General features: G+C 41.6%; 1 protein-coding gene across 3 annotated transcripts in view; it reads left to right on the forward strand.

The window, feature by feature from the left end:
- The window catches only part of MDM1 (Mdm1 nuclear protein), a 34,403-nt gene extending 25,848 nt beyond the window's left edge, over positions 1–8,555 (forward strand). The window contains exons 12-14 of one of the 3 annotated variants that reach the window (XM_062203275.1): positions 1,830–2,082; positions 5,109–5,168; positions 6,391–8,550. In XM_062203275.1, coding sequence (XP_062059259.1) covers positions 1,830–2,082; positions 5,109–5,168; positions 6,391–6,503 — 426 coding nt within the window. In that variant the 3' untranslated portion in view covers positions 6,504–8,550. Of the gene's footprint in view, positions 1–1,829; positions 2,083–5,108; positions 5,169–6,390 lie in introns of all 3 variants that reach the window. The other 2 variants (XM_062203274.1, XM_062203276.1) reach the window with 2 other exon arrangements.
- Positions 8,556–18,731: the final 10,176 nt, after the last annotated feature.

Below are 18,731 nucleotides of genomic sequence, written 5' to 3' on the forward strand. Positions count from 1 at the left end.
AAATCAGTTACATTAAATCTGGGAGCCCCATGCGTTAAAAATATTTACAGATTTTATTTAAGTATCTTTTTAAAAAGAGTTATTTATTTATCTAAAAAGCAGAGCAACAAGAGAGGGAGTGAAAGAGTGAATTACGGCTGCAACAGCTGGGGCTGGGCCAGATTGAAGCCAGGTCTTCCACATGGGTGACAGGGTCTCAAGTACTTGGGCCACCTTCTGCTGTCTTCCCAGGCATATTAGCAGGAAGCTGGATGGGAAGCAGAGCTTCGGGACTCAAACTGGCACTCTGATATGGAATGCTTGCATCATAAGCAGCAACTTAACCCACTGTGTTACAACAGCAGCCCTTCATACAAGTCTTTTTAATAATAGTAAAACCAATTTAACAGAGATCCCAGATTCTGATATATGCAGAAAAAGAAAAAAAATCAAAAGGACAATTTCCCTCTGGAATTGTATGTATTATACTAATGGATACTTGAGATTTAAAAAGAAAGCAAGTGGAAGGTTTTTGATTATACTCTAGATCTGATTTAAAATATGTATATACTTGGTGGAGACCACAGGCTGTCTTTACTTTGAAGCAGTAAATGCTCTAATTGCAGAAAATAATACCTAAGTTTAGGAGGCAGATATTTGAATGTTGCATTAATAGACTGAAAGATAATAAGTGAAGGGAGTTATTGAAAGAATAATCAGGAAAGTCTGAAACTTATTTAATTTTACTATTTGTATTTTGAGAAGTTAAATTATGAGGAACTTATAAGATAATCGTACATTGTTATTGTGGAAACAGAAAATCCTGGCCAAACTGGGAAAAAAAAAAAAAAAAGAGTGGCTTATACCTACTGTCCAGGGACATCCACTGTTAACTATTTGAGATATTTAAGCATATATGTGTGTTAATGTATTTGTTTATTGTATTATATAAAAGGCTTTATAATCTGCTTTTTTCTTACTTAGCCCAATATTGCAAATATATATCCACATCATTAAATACTATTTGTATTCTTATTGTTAATGACATTATATGCAATCTGTGATTATATGATAGGTTTTTTAAATAAGATGTTATTATTGAAATCTAATTTTTTAAAGCTTTATTTATTTGAAAAGCAGGGGAAGAGGGATGAGGGGGAAGGGGGGAGAGAGAGAGAGGGGTGAGGGGAGAGGGAGACAGGGAGAGATCTTCTATCTGCTGGTTCACTCCCTAAATGCCCACACACAGTCCTGAGACAGGCCAGGTTGAAGCCAGGAGCCGAGAAGACTGCTTTTGTGTTTCCCAGTTGAATGCCATGGGCTCAAGTGCTTGGGCCATCATGTGCTGCCTCCCAGGATGTGCATTAGCAGGAAGCTGGATCAGAAGAGAAGTATCTGGGACTTGAGCTAAGCATTAGGATATGGAGTGTGGGCGTCCCAAGTGATAACTTACTTAATTGCTGTGCCAAATGCCCACCCCTCCATGAATTTTTTTTTAAGATTTAATTTTGAAAGGGAGAGTTATATATAGAGAGAGGAAAAGACAGAGATAGGGAGACCTTTTATTTGCTGGTTCACTCCCCAAATGGCCACAGCAACCAGGGCTGGGCCAGGCTGAAGCCAGGAGTCAGCACCTCCATTTAGGTCTCCCACATGAGTGACAAGGGCCAAAGCACTCGGGCCATCTTCCGCTGCTTTCCCAAGTAGGTTAGTAGGGATTTGGATTGGAAGTAGAGCAGCCGGGACTCACACCTTGCTCATATGGGCGCTGTGCCACAAAGCCAGCCCTCATGAAATTTTTGAAGTCCCCTCACATATGTACATCTTTTGTTGTTGTTGTTTTCATTTAGAAAGAAAGTCGTGCTGTATCTATACTGACTTCTCCAGCTGCTGGTATAAAAACAGTTGATCCCCTGCCTTTGCGGGAAGATTCTGAAATCAATATCCCTAAATGTGATGAAGCAACTCTTCCAGTTTCAAAAATTCCAGCATATCCAATGAACACCCCTGGACAGTCACCTTCTCCACCATATGCTTTGTCCTACTGGCATCCCTCTCGTCGAATTCAGGGCTCTCTGAGACACCCAGAATTTCAGCATAATGGTAACTATTTTAGTTTCAGTTTTTTGTCTGTTGAAATGACTGATAAGTAAAATATATGGTACACAGGTAAGCCTATACTAAATATTAATACACAATTTAGTTTTTTAGTTAACACAGTAGATTTCTTTGAGACATTCAATTATACTACAACTAAGTTTGCATTTTGCTCTTATGTAAGTATGAGCTCTTTCCCAAGTTCTTATTCACATTCATACATGTGTAAGTAACCCATTGGGTACCCATAGCACCTCTCTGGGTGTGACAGCCCCAAATGAAATCAGAAATTGCCTGATGTTGCTTGGGTATAGAAACTCAAGGTCAGAAATCATTTTCCCTTAGTTTTATTAGGTATCATCACTCTGCTCTTTTTTATCTTCTACTTTTGCTACTGAGACATCTGATAATCTGGAGCTATTTCTGTCCTGTTACTACTTTATTTTGTATATAGCATTTTCTTTTGGGAAGCTTATAGGGTTTTCTCATCACACCTAAAGTGAGAGCAGGTTTCTTTTTCATCTGTTTTGTTGGTACTCTGTAGATCTTTCCAATCTAGAAAATTCTCACCTCTGGGAACTTTTCTTGAATTATTCAGTCAGTAATTAACTCTGCTCCATCTTCTGTTGCCTCTTTTTTTTTTTTTTTCAAGATTTTTAATAATTTTTTAATTTATTTATCTGAGATGTAGGGTTACAGACAGTGAAAGGGAGAGACAAAGAGAAAGGTCTTCCATCTGCTGGTTCACTCCCCAAATGGCTGGCTGCAATGGTTGGAGCTGAGCCAGTCTGAAGCTAGGAGCCAGCAGCGTCTTATGGGTTCCCATGTGGGTGCACTGGGGCCATCTTCTACTGCTTTCTCAGTCCATAGCAGAGAGCTGGATCAGAAGAGGAGAAGCTGGGACTTGAACCAGCGCCCATAAGGGATGCCAGCGCCTCAGGTGGATGATTAACCTTCCATGCCACAGCACTGGCTCCTGTTGCCTTTTTTTAGTGCTCCTGTTACTTAGCTGTTGGATGTGATTCCATTTTGTTTACCTTCCTGCTCCTATTTTCCATCTCTGTCTTTCTATTTAATTTGAAAGGGATGCTAATTTGTATCTTCTACCTTTTTTGTTGTTTCTTTAAAATAATTTTTGCTATAATATTTTTGATTTCTAAAAATTAAAAAAATTACTACCTACTTCTTTTATATAACATTCCATTTTTATTTCATGTATTGAATGTTTTATCTCTGAGGAAATAAATGATACATCTATCACCCACCCTGTTTCAAATATGGTACCTTGCCCTCGGTTGAACCTGAGTGTCCTTCAGTCATGGTAGCCCTAATAAACCTTTAGAGACTAAATTGCCATTCCTCCTTTGGGTGAGTGGCAGTCACCCAGCTGTGTAAATTTAAAGAAGGCTTTTGTGGTCTGTTTTGTAGAAAGACTTTCACTCAGTTTCCTGTCTAATCTTAGGTCCACTCACTTCTCTTCTCAGGGGTACTCAGTTCCCAAAGCCTGTCCCATTTAGGGGACACACTGATTGCTTCTTAGTTTCGCTCCTTTACTGGCTTAAGAATGCACCTTGCTCAGATATCATTACACACTCACCGCCCTTCAGTTCCCAAAGTTTTGTCACTGTTTTCTTGTCTCCCATTTTCTTTGTTTTATGTCATTTTGTAAATGTGTATATTTAACCTGTCATCTCTAAACACAAACCTATGTTTCTTTAAAGTTAGATCAATATAATTATTAAAAGGAATTCTAGGAGATTATCTGTAGTTTGCTTACATATTTGCTAAGTACACTAAACATTAATGAATGGCCCTTTGATAGCAATTTCTAACAAGATAAGGAATTTTTTTAAGATTTATTTATTTACTTGAGAGGCAGAGTTAGAGAGTCAGAGAAAGAATGAGAGAGGGGTCTTCCATCTGCTGGTTCACTCCCCAAATAGCTGCAATGGCCGGATCTGGGCTCATCCGAAGCCAGGAGCCAGGAATTTCTTCCAGATCTCCCATGCGGATACAAGGGCCCAAGCACTTGGGCCATTTTCAATTGATTGCCCAGACCATCAACAGGGAGCTGGATTGGAAGTGGAGCAGCTGGAACATGATCCGGTGCCTATATGGGATGCTGGCGCCTCAGGCAGATGCTTAACCCACTACTACACAGCCCTGACCCTTCAAAATGCGGAATTCATAAAATTAATTAAATAATTAATCAAAAAATTTAATTTAATTTAAAAGATTAATTAAAAAAATAGCCTGCTTTCACTAAAGATTTACGATCGAAGTTTTAATCCGTTTTGTGCTCCTATACCAGCATGCCTGAGACTGGCATTCACAATGAATAGAAACTTACTGGCTCACAGTTGTGGAGGCTGAGCAGTGCAGATCGAGGCCCTCTCACCAGAGAGCAACACGGGGTGGCTGAAGCTGCTCCTATGATAATGAACCCACTCTTTTTTTAATTTTAAAAATTTTTTATTTTTTTAAGTTTTTATTTAATGAATGCATTTTTTCATAGATACAACTTTAGGAATACAGTGGTTCTTTCCCCCATACCCACCCTCCCCCACTCAACTCCCATCTCACCTCCTTCTCCCTCTCCCATCTCCTTCATTATGGTTCATTTTTAGTTTGACTTTATCTACAGAGGACCAACTGCATGCTAAGCGTAGACTTCAACAATTTGCACACACACACAACATATAGAGTACAGTTTGAGAACAAAATTTGCAGTCGATTCTCATAGTGCAACTCATTAGGGATGGAGGTCCTACATGGGGAGTAAGTGCACAGTGACTTCTGTTGTTCTTTTAACAAGTAACACTCTTATTTATGACGTCAGTGATCACCTGAGGTATGAACCCACTCTTGAGATTACTGCATGAAACAGCTCTTACCCATCCCGCCTCCCAGTGCCATCACAATGAAATGTCATTTCAACATGAGCTCTGGAGGGGACAGACGTTGAAACCAAAGCACTAAGACATGCTATGTGGTGACTTTAATGGATAATTTCTTCTACTTTTTTTTTAAAGTGGGAAAAACAAGGACGCACAATTTCCAGTTACCTCAACATGGAGCCTTTAATGATGAAGGTATTTCAGTGTCGTGACTTAGAAGTCTGTGATAGTGTGTGAGAGCATAATGACCTTCCATTTATTGGCACTTTATTGTTTTTAAGTACTTCCACAGGTATTGTTTCCTTAGATCCTTTGTGGGGGGGGGGGGGGAGTTATCCCATCTGTAGGTGAGTCAGCTGGCACCGCAGTGGTGAGGCCCTTCACCGGGGCGGTGGGATCATTAGAGCCTGTGCCTGGTGTCCCAGCCAAGGGCAGTTTCTCTTTCTGTTTGTCCACCCTGTCTGGCTTGTGGCTCAGGGATTTTTCCTAGTGATACTCCCATCATGTTTGTTTTCAAATATCTATGTTTTTCTCAGTTTTCAGTTCTCAAAATATGATATGAGTAGGGAAAATGGAGTTTTTTTTCCCTCCTGTGTGGTTTTCATTCTGACATTCATTTGCTTCTAATAGTGGCAGGAAGAATTTTGTGTTCTCAATGTGAACAGTTGAAATTATCATCTTGATTCATCCTAATAAGTATGGAATTACTGAATTTGTGAAGTTTGAATTGAAAAACAAATTTTAATTTCATACTTTCACATACATTAAGGATTTTCTTTGCACTTGGGAGATTTATGATTTTTGTTTCTTTAGAATTCAGTGAGCTAGAAGTCAGTTTGTTAGATTTTGAAATGCAGATATCTGGCAACTTTGAATCCAGTTCTGTTTTATTTTTAAATGGAAGAGCAGTTTTTATAAATAGATTGCATACTCATTGAGGAATTTCAGTAATAAGGAAAAGTAGCATATTAAAATCAAACATTATGTTTATATTTAGTGAGATTATTTTAGAAAGGTGATGTAAGTCCATGGTCAGGTCTGGCATTTTGTTTAAAAAGTTTAGCAATGATTTTTTTTGTTTGGAGCAGCTGTGTTTTTGAAAAGTCAGACAGGATGATATTACGATTAATTGTGTCCAAGTAGTACTGAAATTGTAGGCTGTATGTTTAGTTTATGATGTTGCGGGATTTGGGGAAGAGAAGCATGTTTGATTTCTATGTATGTTAAACTGGGAAGATTACTGTAAGTTACCATGAAGGTGTTTCTTACATGTTAATGAATTATGTTTTTCTGATTGGTGCAACATTAATATTACAAAGTTTGATGCTTTTAATTTTCTGTTACTCTTGTATACAATATAATGTTGTTTAATGGGTGTTCTTGCTCTGAACGTGACCTTGGGGTTCTGTCATTGCAGATGAGGACAGACTGTCTGAGATTTCCGCACGCTCTGCAGCCTCTAGTCTCCGGGCTTTCCAGACTCTGGCACGGGCCCAGAAGAGGAAGGAGAATTTCTGGGGCAAAACATAAATGGAGTTGCAACACCTTCATCTAGGGAACTATTGCCCTATTTTTTCTGTATTATTTACTGTGTTAAGATTTTTTGAGTGTTTGAATTTTTTTTCTGACATTTCTTACTTAAAAAAAAAAAGTGATTTTTCAATAGTCAATTCAGTTTACTTGGAAATTTTTAACACAGGCTTATACGAACTTAACTTTTAAGATGTAGATTATATAGTTCTTCACATGTCCTATTTTTTTTTAATTAGTTGTCAGGGATAGCTGGCAGAATTGTGAATTTCACCCAGCCAGAGGATATTCTAAAAAGATAAAGTTAATAGCCAAGTGGGGAGTGTGTATTCTTCTAAGATTGACTGTGTCTTTATAATGGCAGAAGTCATAAAATGAGTTAATGTTCCTTTAACTTTTGCTGTACTATTTATTTTAGTACCATCTACATGTTGTTGCAATGTTATTTAAGAAAACTGTACTTTGAAAATACTAGCTGTATATATTTTTCTTATTTATGTAACAAAATTTGCTGAGAGAATGTGTATATTTTTATCTTGGTGTGTATTCTATTTGTATAATGACTTCAGCTTACATTTGAATAATGTCTGGATTTTGAAAAATTATTTGTATAATGAGAAATTAAAACTTTGTAGATATTTTGAAATAAAAATTGATCAAGTGTGTTTGGCTTCTCCTGGAAGTTATTACATGGCAGCATAAGCTATACTTCTTTTGCTGCTGTTAGAATGCAGTGAAGAGGCCGGCGCTGTGGCGTAGTGAGTAAAGCCGCCACCTGCAGTGCTGGCATCCCATATGGTCGCCGGTTCAAGTCCCAGCTGCTCTACTTGCAATCCAGTTCTTTGCTATGGCTTGGGAAAGCAGTGGAAGATGGCCCAAGTTCTTGAGCACCTTCACCCACATGGGAGACCCGGAAGAGCTCCTGGCTTTGGATCAGCGCAGCTCCGGCTATTGGGGCCATTTGGAGAGTGAACCAGTGGATAGAAGACCTCTCTCTCTCTCTCTCTCTCTCTCTCCCCCTCTGCCTCTCTGCCTCTCTACCTCTCTACCTCTCTGTAACTCTGCCTTTCAAATAAAATAAATAAATCTTAAAAAAAATGGAGGGGCCAGTGCCATGGCACAGTAGGTTAATCCTTCGCCTGTGGCGCCGGCATCCCATATGGGCACCGGTTCTAGTGCCAGCTGCTCCTCTTCCAACCCAGCTCTCTGCTGTGGCCTAGGAAAGCAGTACAAGATGGCCCAAGTGCTTGGGCCCCTGCACCTGTGTGGGAGACATGGAAGAAGCTCCTGACTCCTGGCACAGCTCTGGCTGTTGCAGCCATTTGGGGAGTGAACCATCGAATGGAAGACCTCTCTCTATGTCTCTCTCTCACTGTCTATAACTCTACCTCTCAAATAATAAATAAATAAATAAAATCTTTGAAAAAAAATGCAGTGAAGTTGAGTCTACAATATTTCTGCACAAATATAGTACAAATAACAGAATCTAAAATGCAGAGCCATTTAAAAATTTTTGCACAAACTTTTTAAAGTTTTATTTATTTATTTGAAAGAGTTACAGAGAGAGGGAGAGGCAGAGAGAATCTTCTACCCACTGGTTCATTCCCCAATGGTCTCAACGGTGAGGGTTGGGTCAAACTGAATTCAGGAGCCAGGAGCTTCCTGCAAGTCTCCCACATGGGTGGCAGTGGCCATCCTCTGCTGCTCTCCAGGTGCGTTATCAGGAGCTGGATCAGCCTCGGAACAGCCAGGACACAAACCACTGCCCATATAGGACACTAGCATCACAGGTGGCAGCTTTACCCATTAAGTCACAGTGCCAGCCCCTAGCACGAACTTTTGAATCACTTTACTCAAGGATATATTCTGTTGCTTTACTATCTTGCAAATTATGTTGCATTTAAGTTTCTGAAAAACAGATTTTATAAGATATATTACACAAAATCTTGACCATAAGACAGAAATGAACATATATAGACATAGAATACAGTATTTTTTTTTCACTTTGTGTTGCTATATGGGGGCAAACTGTTGAAATCGTTACCTAATATATACTAAACTGATCTTCTGTATATAAAGAGAATTGAAAATGAATCATGATGTGATCGGAAGGGGAGAGGGAGCGGGGGGGGGAGGGTTGTGGGTGAGAGGGAAGTTTTGGGAGGGGGAAGCCATTGTAACCCATGGGCTGTGCTTTGGAAAATTATATTCATTAAATAAAAGTTTAATAAAAAAAAAAGTTATGGTTCTTGTGGGGCCAAGGCATGATTCCAGTCTGTATGACAGTTACCTTTTCAGTATGCTATTGAGTGCCCCTCTATTAACCTACTCAGTGGCTCAGGGGAGAGAATTGCTGAGCAATCAATACCATCTCATTATTTGTACTGGAAGAGGAATTCAAAAGACATGTATTTGAGTTGGTGGGTGTGTCTTAATTACACAAGAACTATCCCATGAGATTTGCTAGTGAGATTTCTAATTCAATTTATATCAATTTTATTAAGGCATACTCTTTATTTTTTAAAGATTTATTTATTTGAAAGGCATATTTACAGAGAGGCAGAGACAGAGAGAAATCTTCTGTCTGCTGGTTCACTCCCCAAATGGCCACAGCTGCTGGAGCTGGGCCCATCCGAAGCCAGAAGCCAGGAGCTTCTTCCAGGTCTCCCTCGAGGGTGCAGAGGACCAAACACTTGGTCCATCTTCCACTGCTTTCCCAGGTAAGGCATACTTTTATGTACAATAAACTGTGGTTGTTAAAAGAGTATAACAATGAATTTGGACAGAATCTGTCAAACCAGTAGCATAATCAAAGTATATTTCTGTCACCCTAAACGTTTCCTCATTTCCCTTTGCAGTCGATCTGGCCTCCCACCCCTGGTCCCCAACGCAGCTGCTTATCTTCCTGTCAGTATGAACTAGTTTGGAAGAATTCTACGTAAGTGGAATCTCTTTGCCTTTCAGTCAGTAGAGTATTTTGAGAGTCATTCATGTTTTGTTGTACATGTTTCCTTTGAATTTACTCACCCACAGGTGGGACTTTTGGGTTGTTTGGAGTTTGGGACTATAATGGATAAAGCTGTGCTATTGGTATTTGTATGCAATTCTATGTGTAGATGTATGCTTTAATTTCTCTTTGGAAGATATGTAGATAATCCAGTTTTTATTCACCTTAAATATAATTTCTATATATGTGTGTGTATATGCATATATATATGTGCAGCATATATGTTGAAAAATGTGTATATGTATATACACATACAGTATATGTGTATTGAATATGTATTGTATACCCAGATCAATATTAAAAAGCTCGTTGTTTGCTCTTTGGTCTAAGTTGGCATCTCACCACCCAGATGGAGAAGCAAATGTCAGCATCACGATAGATGATTTTTCCAACATGCGCACACCTCACCCTTCTGTCCACCTCTTGTCCCTGCTGTGATCTTTAGCCCAGATGCAGAGATTGTCAGTGAGTCCCTGCTTGGTTGAGAATCCAGATGAAAATGCACAAATACACACACATGGGAGGTTTTGCATGTTAATTTTATGTTTCCTCTACAGACCCCAGAGTTTTAAGCTAAAAACCCTTAGAGAAGATGATTTATAAGCATTCTGTATGCTTACAAGCTTGGTCCATAGTGAGACATGTCACCATGTCATTTAAGCATAAATATCCTCATCTTATTGATGGAAAAAGAGATTTGTCTAAGATCTCAGCTGGTGAATTCAATTTAGGTTTTCTTTCTTGAAATCCACCCAAACTACCTCCTCTGGAGTGTAATTCCTACTGAAATTCAGTTCTCTGATGATACATTTGGGAGTTAATTTTCCATTTTACCTTTTTGGAAGATAAGTGCCTTTCTTTTATAGTCAGGAAAAGAGTGTGGGGTAATTGAAATATTGTACAAATGGATTTGACCAGAATGTAAATGAGTTAGCATTCAAAATAGAGCTCAGCATTGAGGTTGGCTACTCAAGAAGCTAAGGAGGTAATGTACATTTGTGGTGGTACATATGTTTCATAGATATCCAAAAATAATTATCCTGACTTCTGGAACTTTACCATCTAAAATGGTAGGTGGTGCTAGAATCATTTGTATTTCACTTTGGAATGTGTTTTTGTACTTTCCCATGTGGTGGCTGTGGTCACATTACCATGCTCAGGGCCCAGAATTTGTCACACAGCAGCAATGACTCAGTTTCCCAAGATGATTGTGTACACCGAGTACTCCAGGTAAAAGGGCTCTCTCTGCCTTTGGACCACCTGAGGTTGTTCTTCATTGGGCTGGGTCATGTGGGGGCTCTGAGAACTTACAACCCCTGCAGTGTAACTCATGGATTAAAAGTAGCCAATGACCATGAATCATCAGCTCTGTGTCCATGACTTTTTGTGCTAATGTTGACCCTGTATTCTAATCTAACCAGATGTCTCTTCTGTGGTGAGTGGAGGCACAGAGACCTGCCACTTTGCTCTCAGGCTCAGAGTTAAGCTTCCTTCAATCCCATTTATGTTTCATTCCCACTCTGGTGCTCCGAAGCAGGGGGTGGCGCCCCCATCCTATACTTGCCACTTGGCAGGTAGCAACAAAGAAGCAGTCATCCCATAGAAAGCACTTAATTCTTTTTTTTTAAAGATTTATTTATTTATTTATTTGAAAGTCAGAATTATACAGAGATAGGAGAGGCAGAGAGAGAGAGAGAGATAGAGAGGTCTTCCATCCACTGGTTCACTCCCCAATTGGCCGCAACGGCAGGAGCTGTGCTGATCCGAAGCCAGGAGCCAGGAGCTTCTTCCGGGTCTCCCACATGGGTGCAGGGGCCCAAGGACTTGGACCATCTTTTACTGCTTTCCCAGGCCATAGCACAGAGCTGGATAGGAAGAGGAGCATCCGGGACTTGAACCAGCGCCCATATGGGATGCCTGTGCTTCAGGCCAGGGCGTTAACCCTCTGTGCCACAGCGCTGGCCCCAGCACTTAATTCTTGCTCACCCTGTCTCCGTGACTAGACTCATCCATGGCTTCGTGATGCCTGGGACCATGGAGAACCAAGGCATTGTCAGAGCATCCCCTTGGAAACAGGAAGAAATGAGGACTTAGGGGTCACCAAGCAGCCTTTACAAGTCAGAGCATGAGGCCAACAGGTAGAGTGGTGTCTGAGGGGTTCACAGCAATTCAGACCAGATAATGGAGGATTTAGATAATGCTGAGAAATTATTCAGTTTCTCCCTTACGTTTTCTATATCCTGTCATATGGTGGAGCTGGTTCGTGAGCCAGTTGTTCGGTGTTCAGGAATTTTGTGAGCAGGCGATTAAGTCATCAGCAGTTTGAAACTGGCCATGGTGGGAGTATTTACACCACTGAAATCAGTGAACCCTCTCAGTCAGCACTTCTCCTCTCTCCCCGCCAGAGGGAGTTTGCAAGCTCACCCCTGTGACTACTACATCAACCGCTCTTTTTTACCTAACAAGACTGGTGGAGAAAACAGTATAATTCAGAAAGGAGCTAAGAGGCAGCTTGATATAGGACTTATTTTACTGGAGCGGACATTGTGGTGCAGTGGGTCAAGCCACTGCCTGTAATACCAGCATCCCATTTCAGAGTGCCAGTTTGAGACGTGGCTACTTTACTTTCAGTCCAGCTTTCTACTAGTGCTCCTGAGAAGGCAGTGGAGATGGTTCAAATGTTTGAATCCCTGCAACCCATGGGAGACATGGCTGAAGTTCCAGGTTCCTGTCTTTGAACTGGCCCAGACCTGGCTGTTACAACCATTAGTGGATGGAAGATTCTCTCTCTTTCTCTCTTTCTCTTACTCTACCTTTCAAATAAAATAAATAAAGATTGTACCATTCACATACTCCTTGGCTTATAAAAATAAAACAACTTGGTTTAATTTTCTATCTCTGCTGGATTCCACCAAGAAAATAAAAAAATAAGGCACAAAAAGCAGACAAGTGATTTATAGAGAGTGACCACCCCTGGTTCACCTGTGGAACTGTCCAGAGAAGGGGCCTAGGAATCTGTATGTATCATCTTCCCAGTGATTCTGAGTTTCAGGTAGACTGGAAAGCACTGGTGCTGGGGTTCTAATAATCAATGATCTAAGCCCAGTTCCACATTGGGCAAACTGGTTAAGCTTCTTTGAGCCTGTAGTCCTTACCTCACAATTGAGGATAATAGTTAACCAGTTCTTTAAAAAAAAAAAAAATTATTATTGGGGCTGGTGCCATGGCGCAGTAGGTTAATCCTCAGCCTGCAGCACCAGCATCCCAGATGGGTGCCAGTTCTAGTCCCAGCTGCTCTACTTCCCATCCAGCTCTCTGCTATGACCTGGGAAAGCAGCGGAAGATGGCCCAAGTCCTTGGGCCCCTGCACTCACGTGAGAGACCCGGAAGAAGCTCCTGGCTCCTGGCTTCAGATCAGTGCAGCTCCAGCCGTTGTGGACATTGGGGAGTGACCCAACGGAAGGAAGACCTTTCTCTCTAACTCTACCTCTCAAATAAATAAATAAAAATCTTTTAAAAATTATTACTTATTTTGAAAGGCAAAGTTGGGGGGAGGGGAGGAAGACAAAGAGAGAGAGAGAGAGAGAGAGGTCTTCCATCTGCTGGTTCACTCCCCAGATGGCTGCAGCAGTTGGGGCTGGGCCAGGCCAAAGCCATCAGCCAGGAGCTTTACCTGTGTCTCCCCCAGGCACTTGGGCCATCCTCCGCTGCTTTCCCAGACACATTAGCAGGGAGCTGGGTCAGAAGTAGAGCAGCATGAACTCTAACTGGTGCCCATATTGGATGCCAATACGGCAGGTGGTATCTTAATGCGCTATATGCCACAGCACCAGCCCTAACCAGTTCAGTTTTAAGATGAAATGGCATAAGGTCTGCAAAGGTGTTTCATATGCGTGATTCAAATGTTAATCGCCTTCAAATATTATGTGGGCCAATTTTCATAAAAGCAATAGGAGAGGTTAAGGTGGAGTTGAGCAAGACAAGATATCCTGAAATTGTGGCATCTCTCAGCACAGACCTAGCTTGTCTGACCTACATTCAGCTCCCACGGAGGCAGTTTTGAGTAGAGGTGCTGAAATGATTTGTCTGTTTCCGTTATGTGGTCAAGCAGAAAGGATTGCTTCTGCAGCGCTGTGACTCAGCGATTCTAGAAGGTGGAATCAGTTACCTGGTATATGCAAACTACATGAGCGTCGCCATGAATTGCTGATGTTATCAGATATGAGTCAGGAAATACAGCCATCAAGGACCCACTATCATTACCAACGAAAGCAGAGTGAGGCAAGGTTGGTCCCTGAATGAATGCGCACGCAATATCAATGATTTCTTATGTCTGCTGCAAGGAACCTGTTTAAAAGTGGAATTGAGTACAACTCAGTCTTGTAGTTTCAAGAAGAAAATATAAACTCACGTAACAGCCACTCTTTATGGGAAAAAGTGGATGCTTTACCCTCAGAATTCAGTGAGAGTCAGGGTTTGGGAAACTTGCCCACAATGAACCTCTTAGCATTTACTGTTCCCGTTAAAAAAATTATTCAGGTCAAAATGGTTAAGGTTCTGGGGAAACTAAGAGAAAGTTGAAAATAGGTTGTGTGACTCTACTCACCCTTTGGTTCCATAAGGAAGAACAGTTATAACGTTCAATTTGTAATTTTGTGAAGATGGAATGTCCAAGTGCTTTTTATTATTTGTCATTAACAGATACCCTTGTATAATCACTTAAATTCATTACTGTGAATTGTAGCTACCAAGAAGTTAAGTGATCTAAGAACATGTCAGTTATGTTTTTCATCAGTCAGAGAGGTGGGAGTCAAGAAAAAAATTTTTGCAAATTTATTTTTATGTTTTGAAGAAATATAAAAACATAGAATAGCAGAGATTGATGTATCAGCATGTATGGTCATGACTTATTTAAATAGTGTAATAACAAACTTACCTGATTTTTTAATTTTAACAATTTAAAAAATTTATGTTCAAAGGCACAGAGAACTTGCCTTTAGGAATGTTAGTAAAATGGCACAGTCATATCTATGGCATGATCTATACCCCGGACACCATCCTAGGCTCTAGCCCCTGCCGCCATGGCTGGAAGTCAGATGACCCCATGGCCAACCACAGCTGGAAGCCAGATGACCCCATGGCCAACCACCATTGTCAGCTCCACCTCCATCCTAATGGGAATCGCTGCTCCTGCTTCCCTGCCTGCCCCCGGGCAAAGTTCAGAGGACCTGGTCCTGAGCACCTGGCTCTCTTGATCTCTTTCTCTCTGTGTCTCTTGATCTCTCTCTCTCTCTTGATCTCTCTCTTGTGCTCTCCTCCCTCTTTTCCTTCTTTGCCCCTTCCCTTTAGTCTGTCTGGTTTCCCCCAATAAACTTTTTCCTTAAAAAAAAAAAAAAAAAGGCACAGAGAGAATATAGAGAAAGAGGGAGGCAGTGTGGGAGGGAGGGAGAAAGAGAGATCCACTGGTTTACTACTCAGATGCTTGCAATGGCATGGGCCTGAAGCTGGGAGCTGGAGACTCAATGCAGGTCTGCTATGAGGATGGCAGGAACCCAAATATTGGAGCCCTCGCCTCTGCCTCCCAGGTGCTCATTAGCAAGAAGCTGGAGTTGGGAGTGGAACCAGGAATGGAATCCAGGCACTATGATGTGGGCCTCCTAACTGGTGTCCTAATCAGTAGCCAAATGCCAGCCTCAGAAAACAGTGAATTTTTTTTATTGGAGATGCTCTTAAAAAAACCACTGATGATCCTCCTCGGGATACAGATGTGATTATTTTCATTCATTCATTCATTCATTTTAACTGCAGGCAAAAATTTCACAGCTATCTTCCAATACGTAAAAATCCGTAAATCTCGCTGTGTCTGTAGGTAGTTAACTCACATAATTGTAAATAAGTCCCTGTTGCGATTTACAAAATAATTTTTTAGATATCTTGCTTATTTTCGGTTAATTCCATATAAGAAAGCTCATTTCCCACTCGTGCCTCATGCGTTTTCAGATTTTCCGTGACAAGCAATTTCCATTTCCTTCTGTCTCTGTGGGACAGCAGAGCCCGAGGGTGTTGCTTTTTCCCATGTCAGGGTCCCCTCGCTGAACTCTGTCCCAGTTACTAACACAGTCCACCTAAGCTGCAGTAACAGAGGACATGCGTGCTTTGCGTGTGCATGAGTCCATGTTTGCATGTGTGTTAATGATAACGCCAACACACTGTCATTGTGTCATTGACTGCAGTTCCTGTGCGTGCTCTTAGAGGAAGATAAAAATAAAACAACTCTTGTATGCTCCCTGCCTTGCCAAACTGGTGCATTTTAAAGCACATTTGCCCTGTCTTTGCCCCTCTGGTTTTCCATGTGAAGCGTGGAGCACGCTCCCTCTGGTGCAAACATCCCGGCTATGCTGGATCTCTACAGCTCTCCTTTGCCTTGGTCCCAGCAGGGCGTCCCAGAACCAGACAAGGCAATGACATGAATTTGAATGTGTTTAGAATACAGGAATGCCTTAAAATGCTTGTTTAAAAAATGGAATCAAAAGATAAGTGTTTTCTGGTGCAAAAATTTTTGAAACTCATGCATAGTTTTTCACAATATGCAGTTTCCAGGAACTTTTGGAAGTTCCCTTGCCTGCTGATGTTCACACACCGTATTTTTCTCTGGGTGAATGATTCGACCTCTTTAAGTCTTCCTACAATAGATTTCCTTCGAATCTTAACAAGGTCCCAAAGGAGCTGGGGAAAAGAGATAGCCACAAATTGCAGTTTTCAAAAAAGCTGTTTGAGAAGAGAGAGGGAGAGAGAGAGAGAAAGGGAGGGAGGGAGAGAGGGATCCCTCATCTGCTGGTTCATTCTCCAAATGCCTATATGAGCTGGGGCTGGACCACAGCTGAAACGAGGAACTTAATACAATTGGGTCTTTCATGTGGTGGCAGGGACCCAACTACTTGAGCTATTCCTGCTGTTTCCCAGGGTCCGCATTAATAGGAAGCCGGAGCCAGGAGCCAGAGCCACGTATCAAGCCCAGGTACTCAGATGTGGGGATGTGGGAAACTTAACTGTTAGGCTAAATGCCTGGACAACACAAATGTGAATTCCAAACAAGACTTGGACTCTTGGGTCAGAGGAGAAGATTTTGTTTTGTTAGCTGTGTGGTCCTGGATGAGTTTTCTAACTTCTGTGAGCTCCAGTTGCTGAGTGAGTTAAATAGATGATGTGAGTTAAATAGTGGATGTGGATATGGAGGAGGAGAAAACGCCAGTGGATTCCAAGGAGTGGATGGATGTTCCTGAAACTCTCTTAAGTGGAGGCCTGGCTGGGTTGGGTGTGGACTGGAGACGTTTCAGTTAGATTGGGGCAATAATGTGCTGGGCCAGCTTAGTCCTGAGAGCCATGCAGCATCGTGGCATCTCTTCCCAGGGCCACATCTAATGCTCTCACACTGGTAGCTCGACCACTACAAATCAGGGCTTTCCGTTTGCAGAACTGCAAGCACTTGCCAGCATGCCACTGCTTTGGGAGCCATGGAGAAGGGACCTCTTCCTCATTGCTCCAGTGGAGCACAGGAAGATGACAGACCTTTGGATACCTACCAGCTGCTTGTCCCCTATCTGGTGCAAAGCAGGAATGGGTGTGTGGCCTTTGGCTAATCTCAGTAGAAGGACAGGGAGACGGCACCATGGAATTTCCCAGGGCTGCAGAGGGCCAGACACAGCTCTCATGTTTGTCCTGCACTTTTGAGAGGGGCTTAGAAGTCACTGAAATGGACCCGTGCCTGTGGGCATTGAGGATCAAAGCCCAGCCAGGAAGATGCACATCCCAGCAGATAGGAGAGAAGATAAGAGACAACACCTCCCATGAAGGTGACCATAGGCTTGACAAAGAAATGAGACTCAATTGATATTATTACTTGGACTTGACTCCATTCTACCACCCCCATGAATGGGCCTCCTAACAGAAATATGATGGAGGAAGATGAATGAAACTGTGGTTCTTCTACATCTGACCTAGGAGTCTGAACTCTGTACTCACCACTTAGATTTAAGTTGTAATACCATCTGAGGTGGCTCTGCAGGAACTGGTTGAAAATCACTTCTGCAAGCCCTTTGGTTGTAACGGGTCAAAACATAGCAATGAAGTATTGACTGTTATTTCAAGAGGGCATCTCCTTGGCTGGCACAGTGATTAGATGCATAGGCTGTGGTCTTAGGTGGATTGGAATGAGACTTCTGCTTGGACATGTACTGTGTTGTGTTAGGAAAGTTACCCAGCTTCCCCACACACATGCTGAGTTCCTCTCAAAGGACTAAATGAGCAGGTCCAGAGAGGAATCTTACACATCTGTCCGCTGCAAACACTCAGTAACTCAGTAGATGTTGGTTATCACTGGAAGCAAGGTCACAGTAATCAATATGTACCGGGTGTCTTGCCTGTTGCCTATGTTTTGTTTTCAGTTTTAAAATTTTCATTTATTTATTATTTATTTGAATGGGTGGGGGAGAGAAAGAGAGAGAGAGAGAGAAACAGATGTACAGTGAGTCTTCCATTCACTGATTCATTCCCTAATGCCCACAGCAACTTGAACTGGGTCAGGCTGAAACCAGGATCCTGGAACTCCAGGTTTCCCGTGTGGGTGGCAGGGACCCAAGTACGTGAGCCATTTCCTGGTGCCTCCTGGGATAAACATTAGCAGAAAGCTAGAAAAGCCGAATGAGGAATTGAACCCAGGTCCTCTGATACAGGTGGCAGGCCTGCCAATCAGAGTCTTAACCATGATGCCGAACATCGGCCCCTTCTTACATTTTAAGTCCAGGTTTTGAAATGACCTTATAAATACTGACTCCCTTCTGCCAGTAAGAAACCCAAAGCTAAATTTGAAAATGGAATTAAAAGATAAGTTTTCCATGAAAGTTTTGAAGTACCCTCATGTTTCTAGAGCACTATGTGATATTTTGATATATGTTTATCTTTTGTAATTTCAAATTTGGGTGAGGATATCTATTTCTGCATTTTTCATTTCTTCTGGGGAAAATATTCAAAATTCTTCTTAGTGTTTCTGAAATATACAGCCATATTGTTACCTACAGGCAGAACTTATTCCTCCTGTGTATCTATAACTTATTACCCCTTGACCAATCTTTCCCCCTCTTTATTCTCTTATAACCACCATTGTACTCGGTGTGAGACCAGCTTTTATAGGCTACAAGTGAGACCATGTGGTATTTGTCTTT

The sequence above is a fragment of the Lepus europaeus genome, chromosome 10, assembly GCF_033115175.1.
Source record: "Lepus europaeus isolate LE1 chromosome 10, mLepTim1.pri, whole genome shotgun sequence".
In the NCBI taxonomy this organism is placed as follows: domain Eukaryota; kingdom Metazoa; phylum Chordata; class Mammalia; order Lagomorpha; family Leporidae; genus Lepus; species Lepus europaeus.